Here is a 21,794-nt window from a genome sequence, read left to right on the forward strand (position 1 = left end):
GAGATTTCATCAGACTGTTAAACTCATTTACACATTTAAAACTCCATTGCTTATTTATTTAGAATTTGCACCAATACAATTTCAATCACTATTACTCAGCATTTCAAAGCAAAGATATATTAATGCCTCTAGAGTTCAATAAATGTTTATGTACTGAACCTGGTAAGGAGCTAGCATTTAATAAAATATACTATCCAAGTTAAATTTTAGTGAGAGAGTATCTGTGAGGTCAGGAACATAACTAGTCCATACAAGGGTGCTAAAAAAGTGATGCTTTACTTTGTGCATTTTCTCACCAAGCACATAGACTAAAAGGACTTCCAAGATGGCTACATAATGAGTAACAGCTTAATTCTGACAACAGAAATTCAGCAGAATAAACAAATGGACCTGAATTTCTGAGCAAATTTGGATAAATAACTAGCAAGTACACTGCCTGGATGCCAGGAAAAAAGAAATACAGAGGAACTGAAAGAAAATCAGCTGGAAAAGGTGATGAAAAAAAATGGAATGGAAAATGTACTATAGCTGTTCAACAAAAAGAAGTGCAAGCTCCAGACATGACTTTTAGTAATCTTGAGGAAAGTATAAAGCAGTTGCATACAGACCTGACTAAAATAAATGACACACTGATGGTGTATATAAAGTCAAACAATAAAAGGCTGGAAAAAAATGGAAGAAGCTTTAAACAGATACTCAGATGAGATGATAAAACTGTGAAACTCAGAGGTCGAAATAATGAAAAGGCTGACTGAATAGGAGACTGTACAAGAGCTGTTTCAAAAATAATATGATTAGAGGACAGAGCACATAGAGAAAACCTGAGACTCTGCTGTACCTGAAAAGCTAGAAGGAGCAGACTATTAATATCATGAAAGTAAGAATAAGCAACTGGACTGGTGTTCCAGAACAGGAATTCATTGAAAGGGCATATTATGTGTATGCTCCAATCCTGGCTATGAAAAAAACAACCTAGACCTTTAATAGTAAAAATGCAATCTTACCTGCAGAAGGAGTCGATTCTGACAAAACTGTGGCAGGACAAAGTACTAAAAGTGGAGACAGCAGAATGTTTGTGAATGACTATTCATTGCGTTCCAGGTAGAAGAATAAATGTATTCCATTATATAGGGAATGTTGAGAAGCAAACTGCTGTACCCAGCTAGCTTCAAAATATTTTCCATGGAGAAAAAAAAAACATTGTTTTGATGAAGTACATGCTAAGGAAGAAATACAAAAGTTTGTCCAACAAAAAGTGAGCTGTGAAACAGAAGGAGACTCTGCTTCTTGTTCTTCTGGTAATAAAGACCACAGAGAAACTGTGCCAGTGAAACCTTTCCCAGTGTTTCAATGCAAAATGCTCAAGAGCGGAAAAAAAGCACAGGAGTTGACTAGAAGAATTGAGAGTACACTGGAGATGAACTAGTGACTGGGTTTGGGAAATGGAGATGAAGAGGAATAGATCAAGAAAATCTGAAAATATTGAACTTTCTTGGACTTTGTTAAACTTGTAGGGGACTCTCAAGCATATGCCATGCTTCATGTCATTAACGTTTGGAGACTAAAATCAGTAACTTGGAAACTGACAAATGTGGGATTACAATTGTGAAACAGGACAGAATAAGAAAATCTGGAAATATTGGACTTGTTTGGACTTTGTTAAACTTTTAGGGGACTCTAAAGCATCTTCATGTCATTAATGTTAGGAAAAATACTCAGGAGATGGGAAGAGGAAGGAGAGAGTTAACTGTAAGCAAAACTATTTTTTTTTCTTAATATTGCTTAAGTGGTGCATGATTTTCTCTGCATGTTACAAAGTAAAGTTTATCAGTTATTTTAAGTGTAATGGGGTACTAATGTAAATAGATGCTCTTGTTTATTCTTTTTGTTTCTTTCTCATCCCTTCTTTTCTTTCTCCTTGTTCAGTTTTAGAAAATGTAGGCACTGCAATGAAAAACAAAAGGGATCTGGTTAAAAGAGCATGACAAAAGAAACGTGTGCTTTTTTTCATTATTGCATAGGGGAATGACTGGGTTAAGGCCATTAGCTTTATATAGTAACAAGTTTTAACAGAAAGCAAGTAAATGAAAAATAATATTGAATAGTATGTCTTTTTCTAGTAAACAGTCCTGTATCTGGTTCTCATGTCACTAGCAGACAGTGTGATAAAGAGAAATGACTTGGAAAAAATGTTTTCTGAAAGCATTCAAGTGTTTTCCCAGCTGGGAGAGCTGCAAAGATAAGAGAAAAAAAAAAGAAAACACGCAGCACTTAATAGAATTACAGGCTCTACCATGCATCTTAGCATGGATATTTTTTTCTTTCTGTTTAGCTTGAGTGTGTGTCTGTCACTGTCAGTTTTGAACTTTTGTTCCTATTAAGGGGTTAAAACTTCAATACTTGAAGATGTGCATAGTTTTGAGTGTTATTAATAAATTAGTATGTTTTAGGGGGTAATGGGTGCGTGTGCGTGTATTTTTTGAGGGTTTTCAGTAAAACAAAAATTTCTGCAAGATGTGACATATGCTTAAATGGAGATGATGAGAAACGATTGTATAAAAGATTGCCCTGCCAAATAGTGCATGCATGTAATACAAAAGCTGTTGTACATAAAAGATGGGAATAATAATACTTCAAGAATATGATACTTTCTGTAATGTTTTTAAACGTTAATGGTCTCACAGATAAATACAAAAAAGAGAGTAGTGAACTATATTAAAAATGTAGAGTGTAAATAGCTGTGCTACAGGAGAGACACAGAAAAAACTGAACATGTGAGTTTGATAAAGAAAGGTTTTCAGGATGCTTATTCAGCAGAATACCTGGGGCAAAGGAAGAGAGGAGTACTTATATTAATTGCAAGAGAAACTCCAATAGTAATAGAAGAAGAAGGAAAAAAAAAAAAGAGGACAATAATGGTAGATTTGTAGTACTAAGGGGCGACTGGGAAGGGAGGAGGATTATACTGGCACGTATTTATATTGCACTGAAAATTGCTATGATGGAGCTAAAGAAAATTCTGGGGGAAGTAATCAGCTTTCAGCAAGGAATATTACTTATGAATGGGGACTGGAATTTGATTTGCAACAGTGAAGATGTGTCTGAGAAAGACAAAAAGGTAAATATAACAGAGGAGGGTAGATTTTTAAAGAAATGTATGAAAATATTTGGCATGGAAGATGTGAATTCAGTACTAGAAATTCATAATGAATTTACGTATTATTCCCAAGATACAAAAATTGGGCTAGTCTAGATAGAATTTACATTTCACAGGTACATGTGCATTTAATTGAAGGTCTTGATATGCACCCAATAACTATTTCAGATCATGCACCAATAATAACTAAAATAAAAATACAGGGTAATGAAATAAAAATGAGATACTGGTGCTTTCCCACTTATCTGTTAAAAAGAGAGGAATTTAAGGAATGGTAGTAGAAATTATTCAGGAGCTACTAGAGCAGATAGAAGCTTCTTTTGAAAATATAGCTAGGGAGTGGGATAAAATTAAAGTGGAATTTCAAAATAGGGTAGAAATAAAAGAGAGGGAGATATGGGTAAGAAGTGGCAAGAATTATTTAGAGGGAATAACAAATATTAAAGTATTAACTCAACGCTGTAAAACGCCACTGCCAATCATGAGTGGACAGCTGATCCGCTGTGGTGACCCCTAACCAGTAAAATCTGAAAGGAGAAGAAGAAGAACAAATATTAAAGTATTACAAAATAGGACAAATCTCGCAGAACAAGAAGAAGAGCAAATACAGAATGCTAAACAGAAAATAAGGGATTGCCTCAATAATATTCATACATTTAGAAAGATTGTTGTTAAGCAACTGTTTTTATTGTATTTTAAATCAGTATGAATCTATGATAAAAAGTTTACAATACATAACTGTCAACTGAAAACAAAACTATATACAGAGTCCATCACAAAAATTACGTTCTAATGTAGAATTAACGCTGACTGGGCTCATATGTTTTATGACTGTATAAAATTGAAAGAATACTGGAAGTCAATTAATGAATTTTTGCAGGCTCTTTTTACAGATAATTTCATTATTTCTAAATCTCTTATATTATTCAGCACACCTGTACCTCAAAGTGTTAAAAAGGTTAAGCTTCCCTTGTTATGGTCTATTCTAGCAGTGGCTAGGAAAATAATAACTAGAAATTGGATTTCAGATACACCTCCTTCGTTCAATGAATTTAAAAATGTTATGAATATAGTGTGCCATATGGAAATAAACACAATTAGGACAAGAACAAATAGAAAAACATCTTATTATATTGTATGGGATAATTTACAAAATTTGTTAAAAAAATTTTAATTTCAATAGCATGGTATTTTAGTTTAATTAATTGATCTGATTGTAGTGGATGTCTTTGTAAATACTTTAGTTTTGTTGAATGTTATAATACCTATTTTTAATTACTTGTATAAAATTGTTATGATATTTCTCTTATATGTTAAAACAACAAACCTGTTTTGAAAAAAAAACAAAAATTACGTTCAACAAAACCATTAAAACTTTCGCAATAAGTGTGTAAGTTAACCAACTGCTTTTTAATAATAACTCTAGAGCACAAAAATGTTTAGGGCAATGACTCCGGCAACAGAAGTAAAAAGGTGTGTCACCAAGCTTAGGGAGCCAATAGTAAGAAAGATAAGGGATCCTGTAGAAGTATTAAAGGTATTTTGGAAATTCTGTGAAAGTCTGTATAAAGCAGAGAAATATGGAAATCAACAAAAGATACAAATGGAAAAGTTTATGGAAGAATTAAATATGTCAAGGTTAGGGGTAGATGAGGCTCAATTACTAATGGTTAGGATAGGAGATGAGATAAAAATTGTGATGTATATCTACAGGAAAGTCCCCAAGAATAGATTGTATTCCTGTGGAAGTTTGGAAGCTAGGAGGGAAGAAACTGATAAAGATCTGGAAGGTATTTAACAGTATTTTAAGAGGAGGAGAAGTACCAACATTCTGGAAGAAAGCAGTGGTAGTTGTAATACCTAAAGAGGGCAAAGATCCATTAGATCCAGCTTCACTCAGGCCCATTTCAATACTAAATCATAATTATAAAGTGTTTATCTCTATAATGGTTAAAAGAATGTAAAAGTGATGCCAAAATTGATCGATATGGATCATTGTGGTTTGCGGAGGGTTGGCAAACATTTGACAACATAAACAGAACACTGATGATCCTGAAGGAAGCAGAATGTAAGAAAATAATGTTACTTTTGGGTCTTGAGGCAGAGAAAGCATTTAACAGAGTAAGCTGGGATTTTATGAGCAGAGCAATGGAAGCATTTGTATTTCCTGATTAAATTATAATGTTGATTAGGGGGATATATGAAGAGCTGGAGGCAAAAATTAAAGTGGGTGGAGTCCTCTCTGATAATTTCTGCTTGAGCAGAGGAACCAGACAGAGATGTCTTCTCTCTTTTTATTTGCATTATATTTAGAAGCATTGACAAAGAAAATAAGGGACTCAAAAATTCAAGGATATAATTGGTGTGGTAGTCAAGAAAAGCTGACTTTATTTGCAGCTGACATTACTTTATACCTGACAAAAAAACAGAAAGGGGCATTACAGTGATGTGGAACATATTGAGACAGTGTTATACCTTTTCAGGATACAAAATTAATGAAGCTAAAACAAAAGCAATACCGGTAAATTATGTATCCACATACGAACTGGTTCAGCATTACCTATATTTATGGGCACATGATAAAATGAAGTATTTAGGAGTTTGGATTAAAAATGATATTTGTATGGCAGCTAAGGCAATGTGGGAAGAGGCTAAATAAAATGTAATGCAAAAGCTGAGAAAATGGAAGCTGTGTTATATGGATATCGATAGTAAGCTACAAGCAGTTAAAATGTTTAGTCCCGTTAAGCTTATACACAGTTCAAGCATATTTTTATCAACCAGAGAATTTGTGGGTATCAATTAATAATGAGCTGAAGGACTTCATCTGGGAGGGGAAGACGGTAAAAGTGAAGTGGGATAAACTGATTCTTCCAGTAGAACAGGGTGGATTGGGATTACTTGAGATGAAGGGGTATTTCAGAGCAACACAGTTAAGTGTCCTATACATAGCACAAGCAGAAAACTATAATTCAAAGTGGAAAGAGATGATGAAACTGGGGGGAAAGGTCAAATAACAGGGAGAGACTGGGATTTTGGCTGCAGACTTTTAAAGAGACCAACAGTAATCATACAGAATTCATAAAGCAGCAGAAGATCTTCTAAGAACTAAGCCAATACCGGAATGGACAAATGAGATTCTGCCAATAGGGATGACTGCAATTAGGGATACAGACAACAGGCAGGAGGGGGCAGGAATATATTGGAGAAAACTGGCAAAGGAACCAAGGCATTGGGAGCAAATAACTAGAGAGGGAAAGGTAATAGAATGGACAGACACCATTTACGTATTTGGACTGCAGGTTAGAGATTGCCTTCCATATCAAGGATTGATATCAGAGTATAGGGAAAGAGAAAGAAATAGGGGGGTCCTAAATGAAAGACCAGCACTGGTAGAGTTTTTAGTATAACCTAGAACAGAAGCTGCTGTTAAGACAGGAGTAATTAGTAGAGCATATAAAATATTGCATAATTACTATAAGAATCAATCAGAAGAGGTTAGGAAGAGAGATTAGATAAGCAATTCACAAATAAACAATGGGGGGGGGGGGATATATGTATGTCTCCCAAATATTCAACAAATTCTAGAAGATTTAGGATTTTTGCCTAGAAGTGTTGATATAGGTATTTTATAGCCCAAGCAGACTTAAAATTACAAATGAAAAATGGGAAATGTGGGATGAATACATGCAGAGAAGGAATGAGGTTATAAGAAGGCAGAATTTGATTGAGCTATGTAATGGCTGACTACCAATGACTGGATATGTTAAAAGTGATGTATAATGTCTCCAGCTACAGTTGTGTTAGCACGGTTTGGAACGTATAATGTTTGCAACTGAGATTGTGCCACTACGAGTTATGTTCATTTATATAAATGTGACATGGCCTATGTCATACATGATAATTTAATAAAGATGTTTCTTGTTTAAAAAAAGCACATACACTAAAACTTGTTTTTCTATTGCTAGGTATTTTCTGTAAATATGAAATATGAGACATCAAATTAAAAAATTCAAAGTTATACCATGTGACACCCTTTCTGAAATATTTTGTTCAGTTCTACTGTTAGATAAAATCAGGTAATCTCCAGGAGTGTTGTCAAATGTTCATTCTAGTCAAATTAAATTGCTCATAGCATTGTTGGAAGATGTCAAATTAATTATGGAACTGTGTATAAAGATAATTAAAAAGCCACAGATTCATGGGGTATATATTAATTTTCATACAAATACACCCTTTTCAGATCCATGTCTTAAACGACTTACTAGATAGCATACTTTTAAAATTTGTGGAACATACACCAGCATTTACAGAACAGAAGTAACATTTTAAAGTCTGAAAACAAGTCTCAAATGAACACTATGAATTCTTCACAAGAATGATGTACTTGGATAATTACATTATGAGGCTATGCCTCCATACCTTTGTGAAACATTTAGCTCTGCAATAACATTTCTAAAGAATGACTTACTAAGACAATACAATTGTGAGTCCATAACTGATACCGTTGTGAAACATTTAGTTCTCAAATTTCATAGACTTTTCCATCATAATTTGTGACAATTTTGAAAATGTGGCATTAGTTGCATCACAGATATGTTGCAGTTTATAATTTGTGATGGAGATCTCTGGTGGAGATTTGTCACCTTTATTGCATTGTGTCAATCAAACAGAGGCAAAAGTCAGAAAGACTTAAAAAAAAAAAAAAACACATCCCATATCCTATTATGTATAGTAAACATCCCATCTTTCAAGACCCACTGGTGTTTTCCTGGAGAAAGGAAGATGTTAGCCGAAAATGTATGTGTTGTACGTGTATGTAGAAGCTTTTTTGTTGACATTGTCACAGCAGAAGTGAGTTCTGGTAAAATGTTTTACTCAAAATGACACTCTGTGATATGGTATGAAAGCATCTAAAATAAAAATACAATAAAATTAATTGAAACATTTGCAATTTAATGGCTATTATGGGAGTTTTCCACTAGATGAATGATTTTGCTTACTGACTGCATTATTTCATTATGTGCATCTCACAAAAGATTCTTAAAGTTTAAAGCATTTTGGAAGATGAATACAGTACAGGGGATAAAATCCACGAAGTTCTGATGAAGTCTGTTGAGGAAAGCGGACAATAAATTTTAATACGCTATTTCTTGGACGTTTACTTTGCTTTGTTGCTTCCACCTTGGTTACTTTGTGGATTTTGTTGTTTTATTGGCACTTTGTTTGGTTCACAGTACAGGGGATGTTTGCATACTCTTGCTAAGCACAAGGGGTGTCAAATAATTTTAGAACTGCATTATTTTTGGCAAGTCCTATCCTAACATCGTGTAGCTGAAACACTGGGTTATATTTCCATGAAATGTAGAATGGAACATGCTCTGGTCCACATTTTAGGATGCATGAATTTTGGTGTTATTTTGTTATTCTTATTGCACCCTGGACCATGAATCTATGCTTATTTAACAAATGGAACAGACACAAAAGTAAAGCACAGATTCAAAATACGACTGTATCCAGACATGTGTGTTTGTGTGTCTGTGGATATATATATATATATATATATATATATATGTATATAAGTGCAGATCAGGCATGCATGTATGCACACACACACACACACACACACACACACACACACACAATGTATATATATATATATCACAAAAATGCAAACAGCCAAAGTGAAAAAGTGTAATTATTATTTAGTCATAGGATGTCTGTACGGCAGATACTTGTGTTCTTCTTATTCTTTTCTGAATGCTTGATTTCTGCTTTTGCCATTAAATCGTACTGACGCTTTCTAATTAAATTTAGATGATGTGTGTTTTCTTTATTCTTAGATATGCTGGTGTAGAAGGTATAACTGCTGTTGGTATGTTTGTGATTCTTATTCCACCCTGGACCAGACATTTATGCTTTTTAAAATAAATTGTATTTTATGGCAAAGTATTGTCTGTTTCCTCTTCAGAGGACATTTAGAGATGAAGTTTTGCTATAAAACTGAAGCGTAAAAATGAATATTGTTGGAGATGGTGCAGGGAAATCAACCAAAGCAAACAGATAAGCAAAAACTAATTATTTTTGATCATTAGCTATATTTTAGTATTTGCATTTATGAAATTGTGGATTTTTTTCTAATCTGGATACAGTAAGAATCCGGTAAAGGTACTTCCATTGAAGACTCCATCTTCCTCTTCTCTGTTGACTTGTAGCCATACAGTATCCCCCAGAAGTAGATGAATAATTGTCCCACCACAGGCTGTATCCACATCTGGTGAGGAGTATGTATCTCGAGTTGTCATTATCACTCGGTTATTATGGTATAGATAGGATGTCACTCCTTTTCCACTCACAAGAATGTGGTAGGTGAAGTAATATACTCCCGGAACTCGGCAGACAAAAATGCCTGTATAAGGGTTGTAATGTTTATCTGGATTGTAGACTTCATAGCCAAAGCGGATTGGTGAATTCACAGGTGGAGTACCCTGGAAGTTGGCTCGCACTGTGAATGCTGAATGTTGGGTTTTTTTCATTTCCATTGCATCTGAAGGGCTAGAGACAGAGACAGATGGTGGGCCTGGTAACCCTGGCTCTCCTTTAATTCCTGCAAAACACAAAACATGTGTTATAGTTTATATATGGAGCATAGTAGTTTTATTTTTCACTTTGCAGTATAAACATATTTCTATCTATGCCTCTGTTTAGTTGTTTGTAACAAAGATGTAATGCCTTGGGCTGGGATCATGAATGTGTACATTAAGTGCACACTAAGGGCACGTCATTCTAAGTGAACAGATAGTACAAGCATAACTGCTAATTTTAGTATTTGTACTGATTTTCTTGCAAACTTAAATATCAAAGGAGATTCACTTAGCCTAGGCGTTCATGAATCCAACCCTTTTTCTTTTATTTTAAGTAAAAAAAAAAAAATAATGCTCAACTGCAGTCACAAACAATAATATGTAAATGAGAAATTAACCTGAACTGTTTGGAGAAAAATGAGCTGAAAAGCAAAATAATCATAGCATTAATGTACTTATTAGTGCACTGACCTTTTTCAGACCCACTTGGGCATTACCATCACTTAACTTTACTGATCTAGATCTCAGTCATTTTTGCTTTGTTTAGGGCAGGTCCTTCCTCCTGAACCTAATAGACTTCTTTGGAAAGTTTACAAGGTATAGAGAGTGGTCACTGCACACAAATGGCTTATTTTGACCTGGTAGACGTTTGACACAATCTCAAATGCTGGCATTATTGCTAAATTTGTCAAGCTAAATGTAAAACCCTACAGCATTCACTGGATTGCAAGTTGGTTGACCAACAGATACCCGATGTAAAAGTTGATGGTACCCTTCTGAATGTAAAATGAAATGCCATAGGTATTAGTGCTGGGCCCTCTCTGATTTGGCATTTATTTTGCAGACATTCAAGCCAATATATAATGTAGCTGACCAGGTTTACTGATGACTGCAAGGTGGACACATATGCTCATTCACAGACACTAAACTGCTCTAAAAAGGACTGATATATACATATATTTGGTATACTGAAAACAGTCTCAAGTTAAATTCAAAAAAGTGTAGCACAGTAGTGCTTGACAAAAAAGCTGTCCATGCCTCATATGTTCTAAGTGGTACTTCTTTTCAAATAGATATGGCCATAAGTAACATGGGTACTTATCTGGACAGCTGTCTATATCTCATTCAGTCATCATGTTTTCCAAGAAATCCTTCTATGTGGCCCAATCAGTTTTCAAGGGAATAGCTTCAAAAGACGTTTCCCTTTTCAGATTCTTCATCGAATATGTTGGTTCTACATATCCAAGCACATTGCTCAACTCATTAGGCTCCAACAGTTCTTAAATAAGAAAACTAAAGTTCTTAAAGCTAGAACTACCCCGGTAGATTAACACAACTCTTTTTATACTCAGTAGCTTAATGGCTGCTCCAATGTGATCTGAATCTTGACATTTAAGCCATGAAAACCCACTCCTCTTTTTCCATCTGTTTCTTCACAGAACCAATGTATCTGCAAACACATATATTATAATAGAAGCCTAAATCTACAGCAACAAATGAAAAAGACTCATTGTTGAGACAGGTTTCTAACTCAAAGTATTTCAAGCCTAAGGAATAAGTTACCAATACAGGTTATGCAAAGTACCTCTTTGTCTACCTTTACGGTTAATCTTGACAATAAAATGAGTAGACACAAATTTGCACTAGCATTATCATGTTCAGCCCTGCTTAATTTGGGACTTCAGCAGTATTAAAAGCTTGAATGAATGGCAAGAACGTTTAAGTGAGCCATCTTAGGTTTTTGAGATGAGGAATGGGTTGTAGAAGTATAGAGAGTATGATACAAATAAAACCGATATGCCTTTTCTTCATTTTTGTATAGGGGAATGACTGGATTAAGGCCTTTGGCTTGATCTAACAACAAGTTATACGTGCAAGCAAGTAAATAAAAGAACACTGAATGTAATTAAAAGTTTTCCTTTAACAAATAAATGTTGATAGGTCAACTTGAGAAGCTTGTAGCTGAAGGCAACTCTGTGCCTTTTTTGCATCTATAGCATAACATTGACAGCTTAGGTTGTCAAATCCAAAATCATTGACGCCTAAGCGTCGAAAGCTAAAAACAGTGAATGGTCAACTCATTGAATTCTTTCCTAGGGAAAGAATTTACTTGGCCATCTGCAAACAAAATAAACAAACACACCCAAACATAGTGAGGGGCTTTGACCCCAACACCCCCCAATGTGGGGGGCTGTTCCCCCCCTAACTAAATATACCAACTCTGAGACTACTCTACATTGGGGAAAGGGCAAATCCCAGAGCACGGCCACGTGAATTCTTTCCCTAGGAAAGTATTCGATGATGTGGCCATTCGCTATTTTAATCGTTCAATGCTTAGGTGTCAATGAACATGCATTCAACAATCGAAGCTGTCGACAAATGAATAGTGAACCTCTGCTTTCATGTTTCTATGGAGACAAGCTGATAAGAAAGCAATAAAAACAGAATATTTTGTTTTTCAAAATCAATGGCTAAAAGATAATGTTTTCTGAAATAATTCAAGTTGTTTTCTACATCTGGGAGAAGAATAAACATAAGAGAAAAACAGACAGCAGTTGGTGTAAGTTGAAGTACTGGCTGTACCATGGGTCTTAGCATGGATAACCTTCATTACAGGTCAGTTATAGTCTGTGAGTGTATTTATCAATGGGACAATTGTTCTTATTAGGCGGGTTAAACTTCATTATTTGAAGTTGTACATATTTTTGTGTGCTTGTATTATGTTAATAGGTTGTAGATTCCAGGAATGTGTTTTTGTTTGAGTGTTTTCATTAAAACAAAAAGTCTTGTAAGATGTGACATAGTTTCAAATAACATGACAAGAAACAACTGCATAAAAACAGCAACCTGCCAAACATTAGTTTATGCATGTAACACAAAACCTGAAACTAGGTACTTAAGAACTTCATATCATAATGGCAATACTTTCTATATTATCTTTGAACATGAATGGTCTCACAGGTGTATATATAAGAGTAGTGAACTATATTAAAATATGCAGAGTGTAAATAACTATGGTACAGGAGACACATATGGAAAGAACTGAGCATGCAAATTTGATAAATAAAGGATTTTGGGATGGTTATTCAGTAAATTATCTGTGACAAAGTAAAATGGGTGTACTTATATTAATTGCTAAAGGAGCTTCAAAGACAGAAAAAGGTAATAATGGTAGATTGATAGTAGAAAGGGGATACTGGCAAGGGAGGAGGATTGCGCTGACATGTTTTTATATTCTACCTCGAAATGTTTCAATGGAGCTTAAGAAAATTCTGGGAGAAATAATCAGCTTTCATTACTTATTGGTGGGGAATGGGACATGATTTGCAACAGTGAGGATGTATCTGGATGTCTAGATGAGAAAATATAACAAAAGAGGTTAGATATTTGACGAAATTTATGAATATATTTATTATGGATAATAAGAATTCAGTAGTAGCTTAGAATAAATTTACATATTATTTCCCGAGGTACAAAAACTGGGCTAGGCTAGACAGAAATTACTTTTCACAGGAACATGTGCATTTAATTGAAAGCTTTGATATGTATCAAATTACTATTTCAGATCACTCTCCAATGATGACTGAAATAAAAACAAAGGATAATGAGATGCTGGCAATTCCCCAACTATTGGTTAAATAGACAGGAATTTAAGGAATGGGTATTGAAAAATTTTCAGGAGTTAGGGAGAGAGAGAAATTTCTTCAGAACATGTAGCTAGGGAGTGGGATAAAATGAAAGTGGAGTTTAAAGGCAGGGTAGAAATACAAGAAAAAGAAGAAAAAGAGATATGCTTATGAAGTAACAAGAATTAATTAGAGGGACTGACAAAGGTTAAAGTAGTTCAGACTAGGGGGAATCTCATAGAATATGAAGAAGCACAGGTGTAGAGTGCTAAAGAGAAAACAGAATAAAAAATAAGGGACTACCTGGATAACATGCATGATAAACAGATTGCTGTTAAGCAACTGTTTTTTTTTTTTTTTGATAACTCCAGAGAACAAAAGCTTTTAGCAAAATAGCTCAGGCAACATAAAGTAGAAAGGGTGTTGCCAAGCTTAGGGAACCTATAACAAGGAAAGTAACCATATATCCTATAGCGGTATTAGAAATATTTAGGAAATTTTATGAAAGTCTGTATAACGTAGAGAAATGTGGAAATCAATAAAAAGTAAAAATGGAACTGTTTATGGAAGAATTAAATATACCAAGGTTAGAGGTAGATGAGCCCAGTTTTAACAGTTAGGATAGGAGGAGATGAGATGAAAATGGTGATGTATAACCAATCTACAGGAAAGTTTCCAAAAATAGATGGTCTTCCTGTGAATGTTTTGAAGCTTAAAGAGAGTGATAAAGATCTTGAAGGTTTTATTTAACAGTATTTTTAAAGGAGAAGAAGCACCAATATCCCGGAAGAAAACTGTGGTGGCTGTAATACCTAAAGGTGGTAAAGACCCATCGTATCCAGCTTCATATAGATCCGTGTCAATTCTAAACTGTGATTATGAAGTGTTTATGCCTATAACAGCTAAAAGAATTAAAAAGGCGGTGCCAAAATTGATAGATAAGGATCAGTGTGGTTTTGTGGAGGGCAGGAAAGCATTTGACAACATTAATAGAACAGTGATGATCCAGAGGGAATCAAAATGTAAGAAAATACTACTGTTGTTTTTTTTAAATGCTTTTGTTGAATTATCACTTGCGATATAGGCAAATTTACATTTATATAAAAGTAATCAAACTGTATTAACAAATTCACATTTACAAACAGTATACTTCACATATATTACTATTTATTATGTAACCTAAGCAACATTCCATAAATTATTCAATTCCTGCCCTTTTTTGGAAAAAGAAACATCATTATTAAACCACCACTTATGACACAGGCAATCATACATTTATATAAATGACAACAAAACAGACCAACACAATCCTAGTTGAAAGCATTTTATATCACAAACTGTACTGACACACTCACAGTAGTTGCAAACATTATACATCAATTATAATCTACCCAATCATTTTCAGTCAAACATTACATAGCTCATTTAAGTCCTGCCTTCTTTTAAACCACATTCCTCCCTTGTATGTATTGTTCCCACAATTCCCATTTTTTCCTATGTACTTTGCTCCTACCCTTTTCTAAAGATCTCAGTCCCAGTTGTTTTATCTCTGTTATTCAATACTTCTAGTGTAGGTAGTTTAGATTTTGATTTCCATTTTCTAGTAATTGCTTTTTTGGCAGCCACCATAATTAGATATATCAAGGCCTTAGTGTGTCTAAGCAATTCCAGTTCTGTATCACAGCTCAGAAAAATCATCTCCCGCGTCAGACCAATCTGCCCACCCAGCATCTCTGGCAGTGCGTCAAGCAGGAAATCTTTAAAATCCACCAACTCACTGCACTCCAAGAAAATGTTCCCAATTACCTGTTTCTTTCCTATTATATGTCCAAGATTTGCTTTCTACCTGAGGAAAATTTTTGAGGAGACTACTTGGGGGTATAAAAATGTTTATGTAAACATTTCCAAGCAAAAACCCTAAATCTCCTAGATTTTTTGGGATATTTGGGAAACATACATATATCATCCCATTGTGTCTTTGTAAATTGCTTATCCAATCTCTTCTAGTTGTCATGCAATATGTTATATGCTCTACTAATTATTCTGTTTTTAATGGCAGCTTCTGTTTTAGATTCTACTAAAAACGTTACCACTGCTGGTCTTTCGTTTAGGACCCCCCATCACTTTCTCTTTGCCTATACTCTGATATCAACTTGATATAGAAGGCAGTCCCTAACCTGCAGTCCAAATAAGTTCTTGGCATCTTCCTATTCTATCATCTTTCCCTCTCTAGTTATTTGCTCTCAGTATCTTGATTCCTTTGCCAGTTTTCTCCAATAAATTCCAACCCCCTATTGCCTGTTGTCTGTATCCCTATTTGCAATCATCCCTATTGGCAGAATCTCTTTACTCCATTCCCACATTGGCTTAGTTCTTAGGCCACTTTCTGCTAATTTATGGATATAATATTCTGTATGATTAATGTTATTCTCCTTAAAGTCTTACATCCAAAATCCCAGTTTTTCCTTGTTTCTTGAGCTTCCCCCATGTTTAATCATCATCCCTTTTCACTTTGAAGTATAGTTTTCTGCTTGTGCTATGTATAGGAGCCTTAACTGTGTAGCTCTGAAATACCCCTTCAAATTGGGTAATCCCAATCTCCCTGTTCTGCTGGACGAATTAGCTTATCCTACTTGACTCTTGTCATCTTCCTCTCCCAGATAAAGTGCTTCAGCTCTTTATTAATTGCTATGCACAACTTCTCCTCTGGCTGATAAAAATGTGCCTGACCTGTGTACAAGACTAATGGGACTAAACACATTTTAATTGCTTGTATCTTACTATCCATATCCATAAAACAAAGCTTCCATTTTCTCAGTTTTTGTATTATCTTTTATTTAGTCTCTTTCCACATATCTTTAGCTACCACACCAGAATAATTTTTAATCCATAATCCTAAATGCTTAATTTTATCATGTCCCCTTAAATATAGATATTGCAGAACTAATTCATATGTGGTAACATAATTTACCATTATTATCTTTGTTTTAGCTTCATTAATTTTGTATCCTTAAAAGATTTGAAACTGTCTCATAATGTTCCACATCACTGTATTGTCAGGTATAAAATAATATAATCTGCAAATAGAGACAGCTTTTCTTGACTGCCATACCAATTATAGCCTTGAAATTCTGAGTCCCATATTTTCTTTGTCAATGGTTCTAAATATAATGCAACTAAAAAAGAGGAAAGAGGGCACCCTTGTGTGGTTGCTCTCCTCAATTAGAAATTATCAGAGAGGACCCTACCCACTTTAAATTTTGTCTCCAATCCCTCATATATCCTCCTAATCAACCTTATAATTTTTTATGGAAATGCAAATGTTTCCATTGCTCCACTCATAAAGTCCCAGCTTACTCTGTCAAATACTTTCTCTGCATCAAGACCCATCAACAACAATGGTATTTTCTTACATTCTTCTTCCCTCTGGATCATCAGTGTTCTGTTAATGTTGTCAAATCTTTGCCTCCCCTCCACAAAACCACATTGAGCTATAGCTATCAATTTTGGCATTAGTTTTGACATTCTGTTAGACATAGACATGAACACTTTATAATCATGGTTTAGTATTGAAATGGGCCTGTATGAAGCTGGATCTGATAGATATTTGATTTCCTTAGGTATTACAGTTATCACTGCTTTCTTCCAGGATGTTGGTACCGCTCTTCCTCTTAAAATACTGTTAAACAATACCATCCATATCTTTATCAGTTTCTTCTCTCCTAGCTTCCAAACTTCCACAGGAATACCATCTATTTGTGGGGACTTTCCTGTAGATATACATCACAATTTTTCTCATCTCCTCCTATCCTAACCATTAGTAATTGAGCCACATCTACCTCTAAGCTTGACATATTTAATTCTTCCATAAACTTTTCCATTTGTATCTTACGTTGATTTCCATATTTCTTTGCTTTATACAGACTTTCATAGAATTTCCGAAATATTTCTAATACCTCTACAGGATCTCTTATATTCCTTGTTATAGGCTTCCAAAGCTTGGCGACAGCCTTTTCTACTTTCTGTTGCCTAAGTTGTTGTGCTAAATGTTTTTGTGCTCTACTGTTATTATAGGTTCATAGGTAGGTACTAGGCTATCTGCCAGAGGGCATTTATAAGCCTAGCCAGGGTGTGTCAGCTTTCACCGCCCCATTGTTTAATTAACTGAGCCTCTGTCAAGAAGAGCCAATGAAGTGATCCCAGGGGTGTATTTTCTGTTACTCATCCACTCGTAAAGGTTTCTCTTGAAGAGTGTTAGTGAGGGGCTCTGCCTATTGTAGTTAGGAATTTAGTTCCAAAGCATGGAGAGTCTCTGTGACAGAAATCTATCCCTCCAGCATGTTTTATTTATTGTTGTGGTGAGGTTTAGCTCACTAGAGTGAGCGGCTTGCAGTGACTTGGATTTCTTTAGGTGGAGCATGTCCATCAATTCTGAGTTGGACATGGCTTTGTACATCAGGCAGAGATCACCTCAGAGTAAGTGATATGCTGCTGAGTACAGCTGGAGTTTTTTCAGTCGGGCTGCATAGGAAATATGTTTGAGACCAGTAATCCTCTTGGTGAGGTACTTTTGTGGTCTTTCCAGCTGTTGGAAGTGTCTTGTGAGGTACATCCCAAATGGGGCATTGTACTCTATGATGGGTCTGATGAGTGACGAGTAGAGGGGCACTATAACCTCTTTATTTCTAGATGTGAACCCTTTAGTAATTAGATGGGCTACATAGAAGGATTTCCTAACTACTTTGGCAAAATGATTGTCAAAGGAGAGAGTACTATCTACCTGGGTCCCCAGATCTCTTATTACCTCTTCTGTATTAAGGGGGCTGCCACCTATGTGGTAATTCATGGGTATTTTGTTATTCCTAAATGGGATGACTATGCATTTTTTTGGCATTTAGCTTGAGACCATAACTTTGACACCAGGTGTCCGTCTCAGTAAGGCCCTTTTGGAGAATGTCTGTGTCAGCCAGTGAGTCAATTATGGCTCCCAGTTTGCAGTCATCGGTGAACTTGGTTAGCCACAGTTCTCCTGTGTTTGCCTGTACTTCTGAGAAGTATATGCCGAACAGTAGGGGTCCCAGGACTGAGCCTTGTGGGACACCACACATGACTGGTTTAGAGTCGGACCTGGAGCCTGCTATTCTTACCGTGTGAGTTCTGTCTGTAAGCCAGTTGGCAACCCATCTCATAACATAGGGGTTTATGTTCAGGCTGGTGAGTTTTTCTATAATTCCCGAGTGGGGAATGGTGTCAAAAGCCTTGGCGAGGTCAAGGTATGCTGTGTGAACTACCTTCCCCTCATCTATGGCCTTGGTGACTGTCTCAAAGAAGTCAACCAGGTTTAGTAGGCATGATCTGCCCTTAACAAAGCCGAACTGGGTCGGGTCAAGTGTTTGGAGGTTCCCAATGTCTTTGTTAATGAGTTCCATGATGATGCTCTCCATAGCCTTGCAGACCAGGCAAGTCAGGCTTATGGGGCGATAGTTACCAGGGTCAGTTGTGGCCCTTCCTTTGTGGAGAGGAATAACTATTGCTGTGCACCATTCTGTGGGCATGTAGCCTGTGGAGAGGCTGAGATTGGACAGTGTGTTTAGGTGGGGGGTTAGTTTGTTCTGTAGTTCTTGCAAGATGCAGCCTGGGACACCATCTGGCCCCATTGATGCTGTGCTTTTGGCTTTTGAAAGGGCTGTTTTCACCTGTGAATCTGTGATTTCCGGGACACTACACTTTTCCGGTATTGTTGCGGGCCCTTTGGGGGTGACAGGGGGGTGAAGTTTGCACTGAATCTATCTGCCAGGATGTTGGCAATATCAGTGGGTTCAGTATATTTTGTGCTATTTTGCACTAGCTCAGAGCATATCTGCGAGTTGCCACTTAGATTCTTGACATAGCTAAAGAAGGCTTTGTGGTTATCTTTCAAATCCTTGGCTATTTTTCTTTCGAAGTTAGCCTTGGAGGATTTTATGAGGGACCTTAGTTTCTTACTGATACTGATCAGGGATGTCTTTCCTTTTTGGGATTTGCTTTTTTTCTGAACTAGTTTCCTCCTTCTGTTGTATGGCCTGTTTATGGCAAGGGTCCACCAGACTGGTTTCTTTCTCTTAGGGGAGGGAGTCTTGGTTTTGCTAGTGATGGCATGATCCATGCATCCTTGTAGGTGCTCATAGAGTGCATTTGTAAAGGTTTCTGCATCTTGGGCAGCATTATCCTTTAGCGTGGAGGCTGTGAAACTTACCACCTCTGTCTTAAGTAAGGTGAAGTTTGCTTTAGAAAACTTTTTTACTGTGGTTTCCTTAGTTGGGAGTGGTGGTGGGGTGTGGACATCTAGAGTGATTAGTTTATGGTCTGATCTAACCAGTGATGGGTTGACCTTTGGTGTGGAAAACCTGTCGTCCATGTTGGTGATGACCAGGCCCAATATGCTTTCACCTCTGGTAGGGGTGTTTACCAGCTGATCCAGGGCATTTGAGTTGATAAATTCCAGGAAGTGCTGGACCTGGGAGTTTGTACTTGAGTAGTTTTCCCAGTTAACAGTAGGGTAATTGAAATTGCCCAATATCAGGATGTTCGGTAGGACCTTCATGTTTTCCAGTGTCTCCAGAAAGGCGGAGTGGTGGTCCTGGTTCATGGAGAGTGATCTGTAGCAGGCAACAATTTGCATTGCAGATTTTCCTGATGTTAGTTGCACATGGATGATCTCTGAGGTATCATGCTGCGCCACTAACCTGGAGGTGTAGGTATCCTTGATGAATATGGATACACCCCCACCTTTTGTGTTTCGGTCCATGTTCTGTGGCCGAAATGTGTGGTATGAGTTGTAGCCTGTTAGTACTGGGATGCTCTGTGGAGCCTTGAACCAGGTTTCAGTTACTGCACAGATGTTGACGTTCTCCATATTGAGGAGTGCTTTGAGTGCATGCATTTTGATATTTAAACTCCTGGCATTGAGTAGCATAACCCTCATTTTTTTATATGTGCTGTTTACGGAGGTGGGTTTGACTTTTGAGCCTTGCCTAAAGAGCCTTGCCTAAAGAAAGCACTATGGAGGCAGCAAGAACCTTGGCCAGTATTCGAAAGCCCAGGGGTGACAGGTACAAGCCATCTCTTGTGAAGCAATGAGGCCTGTCGAGCATGTCGTCCCAGGCTGACAGACACTGGATCCCCTTTGAATGACACCAGAAGCTTAGCCAATTGTTGAAATTGATAATTTTTTCTTTATACTGCGGTATCATTCTTGGTGAGGGCAGGATGCTCCTCAGGGTCAGGGTCATACCCGCCTGAGCTACATGATCAGAGAGCCCTTCCATGTCTCTTTTCATGTAGTTCAGGGAGCTACGTCTCAGGTCATTCACACCAACATGAACAATGACCGAGTCATATTTGTACTTGTTCTAACCTTCTCCTTGTCCAGCCTAGTGAGTGGGACATCAGTGTGCCTGATTATAGAGTCACTTATTACTAGTGTGTTGGGTATGTTATTTCGCCTTAAGGACTGTGATTGTGCAGCACACTGATTTTGTGTTTTATGTGTTGTCTGGTTTGTGACAAGATGTGCAGGTTTTTTGGGTGTCTGCTTTGGAGGTCTGTGATGCTTTTTCAGGTTTTTATTTAGAGCCTCCGAGTATGATTTCATGTATTTATGTGTATTTTTTTGCCAGTGCTGGTTTAGTATGTCTATGTGAGGCTGGATGTGTAGTGCAAGTGTTAACCTTCGCCTCATGACTGCTTGTTCCATTCTTGGGTGGAGACAGCTTAGCCTCCAATTTAGCTATATAATTGCATCTCTTGTATATGTTAATGTTTTGTGGTAGGAGAGGGTTGTCTGTGTACATGAGGCAGTTGTAACATTGCCTCAGGATACCCAGGTTCGCCAGCTGGACTGGAGAGTATACCTGAAATTGCCCTTTGGTCATGTCTGAATAGTAGGCTGAGCTGCTTAGTCGCTTGGTTGGTGAGGGGTGAATAATGAGCTTTGCCCTGCTGGGCAATCAAGTGTCAGGGTATATTAGTGCTTGCTATTAGGTCTGAGCAGGTGCTGGACTGTAGGATGCTTTTTTAAGTGCTTAGGTTGAGAGTTAGACTACTTTCAAGGGAAAAACTGAAGAGGAGACTTGGTGGTACTGGGATGAATTTAGCACTAGCTAACCAGTGCTGCCCGGACATGCAAAACCATGCAAATGCGTTTTTTACAGCAGGGAAATGAAAGAGATAGAAATCATCCCAAAATGGCCCACAAACTACTAACTTCTGGGCTGGAACAACTCCTCCAGGGACAGATGGCTGCTCAAAGCTCCCTCTCTCACAGGTGAATAGAGAAACCTCCCTCTATCCAAGTAAGGTATGAGAAACTCAGAAAATTGTAACAGCCCTGAATTAAGCACTAGCCTGAAAACTGGACTATACAAGCTTAGAAAGGTGGGAAACAAG

The 21,794-nt window shown here is 36.7% G+C and overlaps 1 protein-coding gene across 1 annotated transcript in view; it reads right to left on the bottom strand.

The window, feature by feature from the left end:
* Positions 1-8,752: 8,752 nt before the first annotated feature.
* The window catches only part of LOC122791035 (adiponectin-like), a 276,275-nt gene continuing 263,233 nt past the window's right edge, over positions 8,753-21,794 (bottom strand). The window contains exon 3 of the mRNA XM_044058810.1: positions 8,753-9,764. Coding sequence (XP_043914745.1) covers positions 9,295-9,764 — 470 coding nt within the window. The 3' untranslated portion in view covers positions 8,753-9,294. The remainder of the gene's footprint in view (positions 9,765-21,794) is intronic.

The sequence above is a fragment of the Protopterus annectens genome, chromosome 16.part0 (genome assembly GCF_019279795.1).
Source record: "Protopterus annectens isolate FY-2018-M chromosome 16.part0, PAN1.0, whole genome shotgun sequence".
Lineage (NCBI taxonomy): Eukaryota > Metazoa > Chordata > Ceratodontiformes > Protopteridae > Protopterus > Protopterus annectens.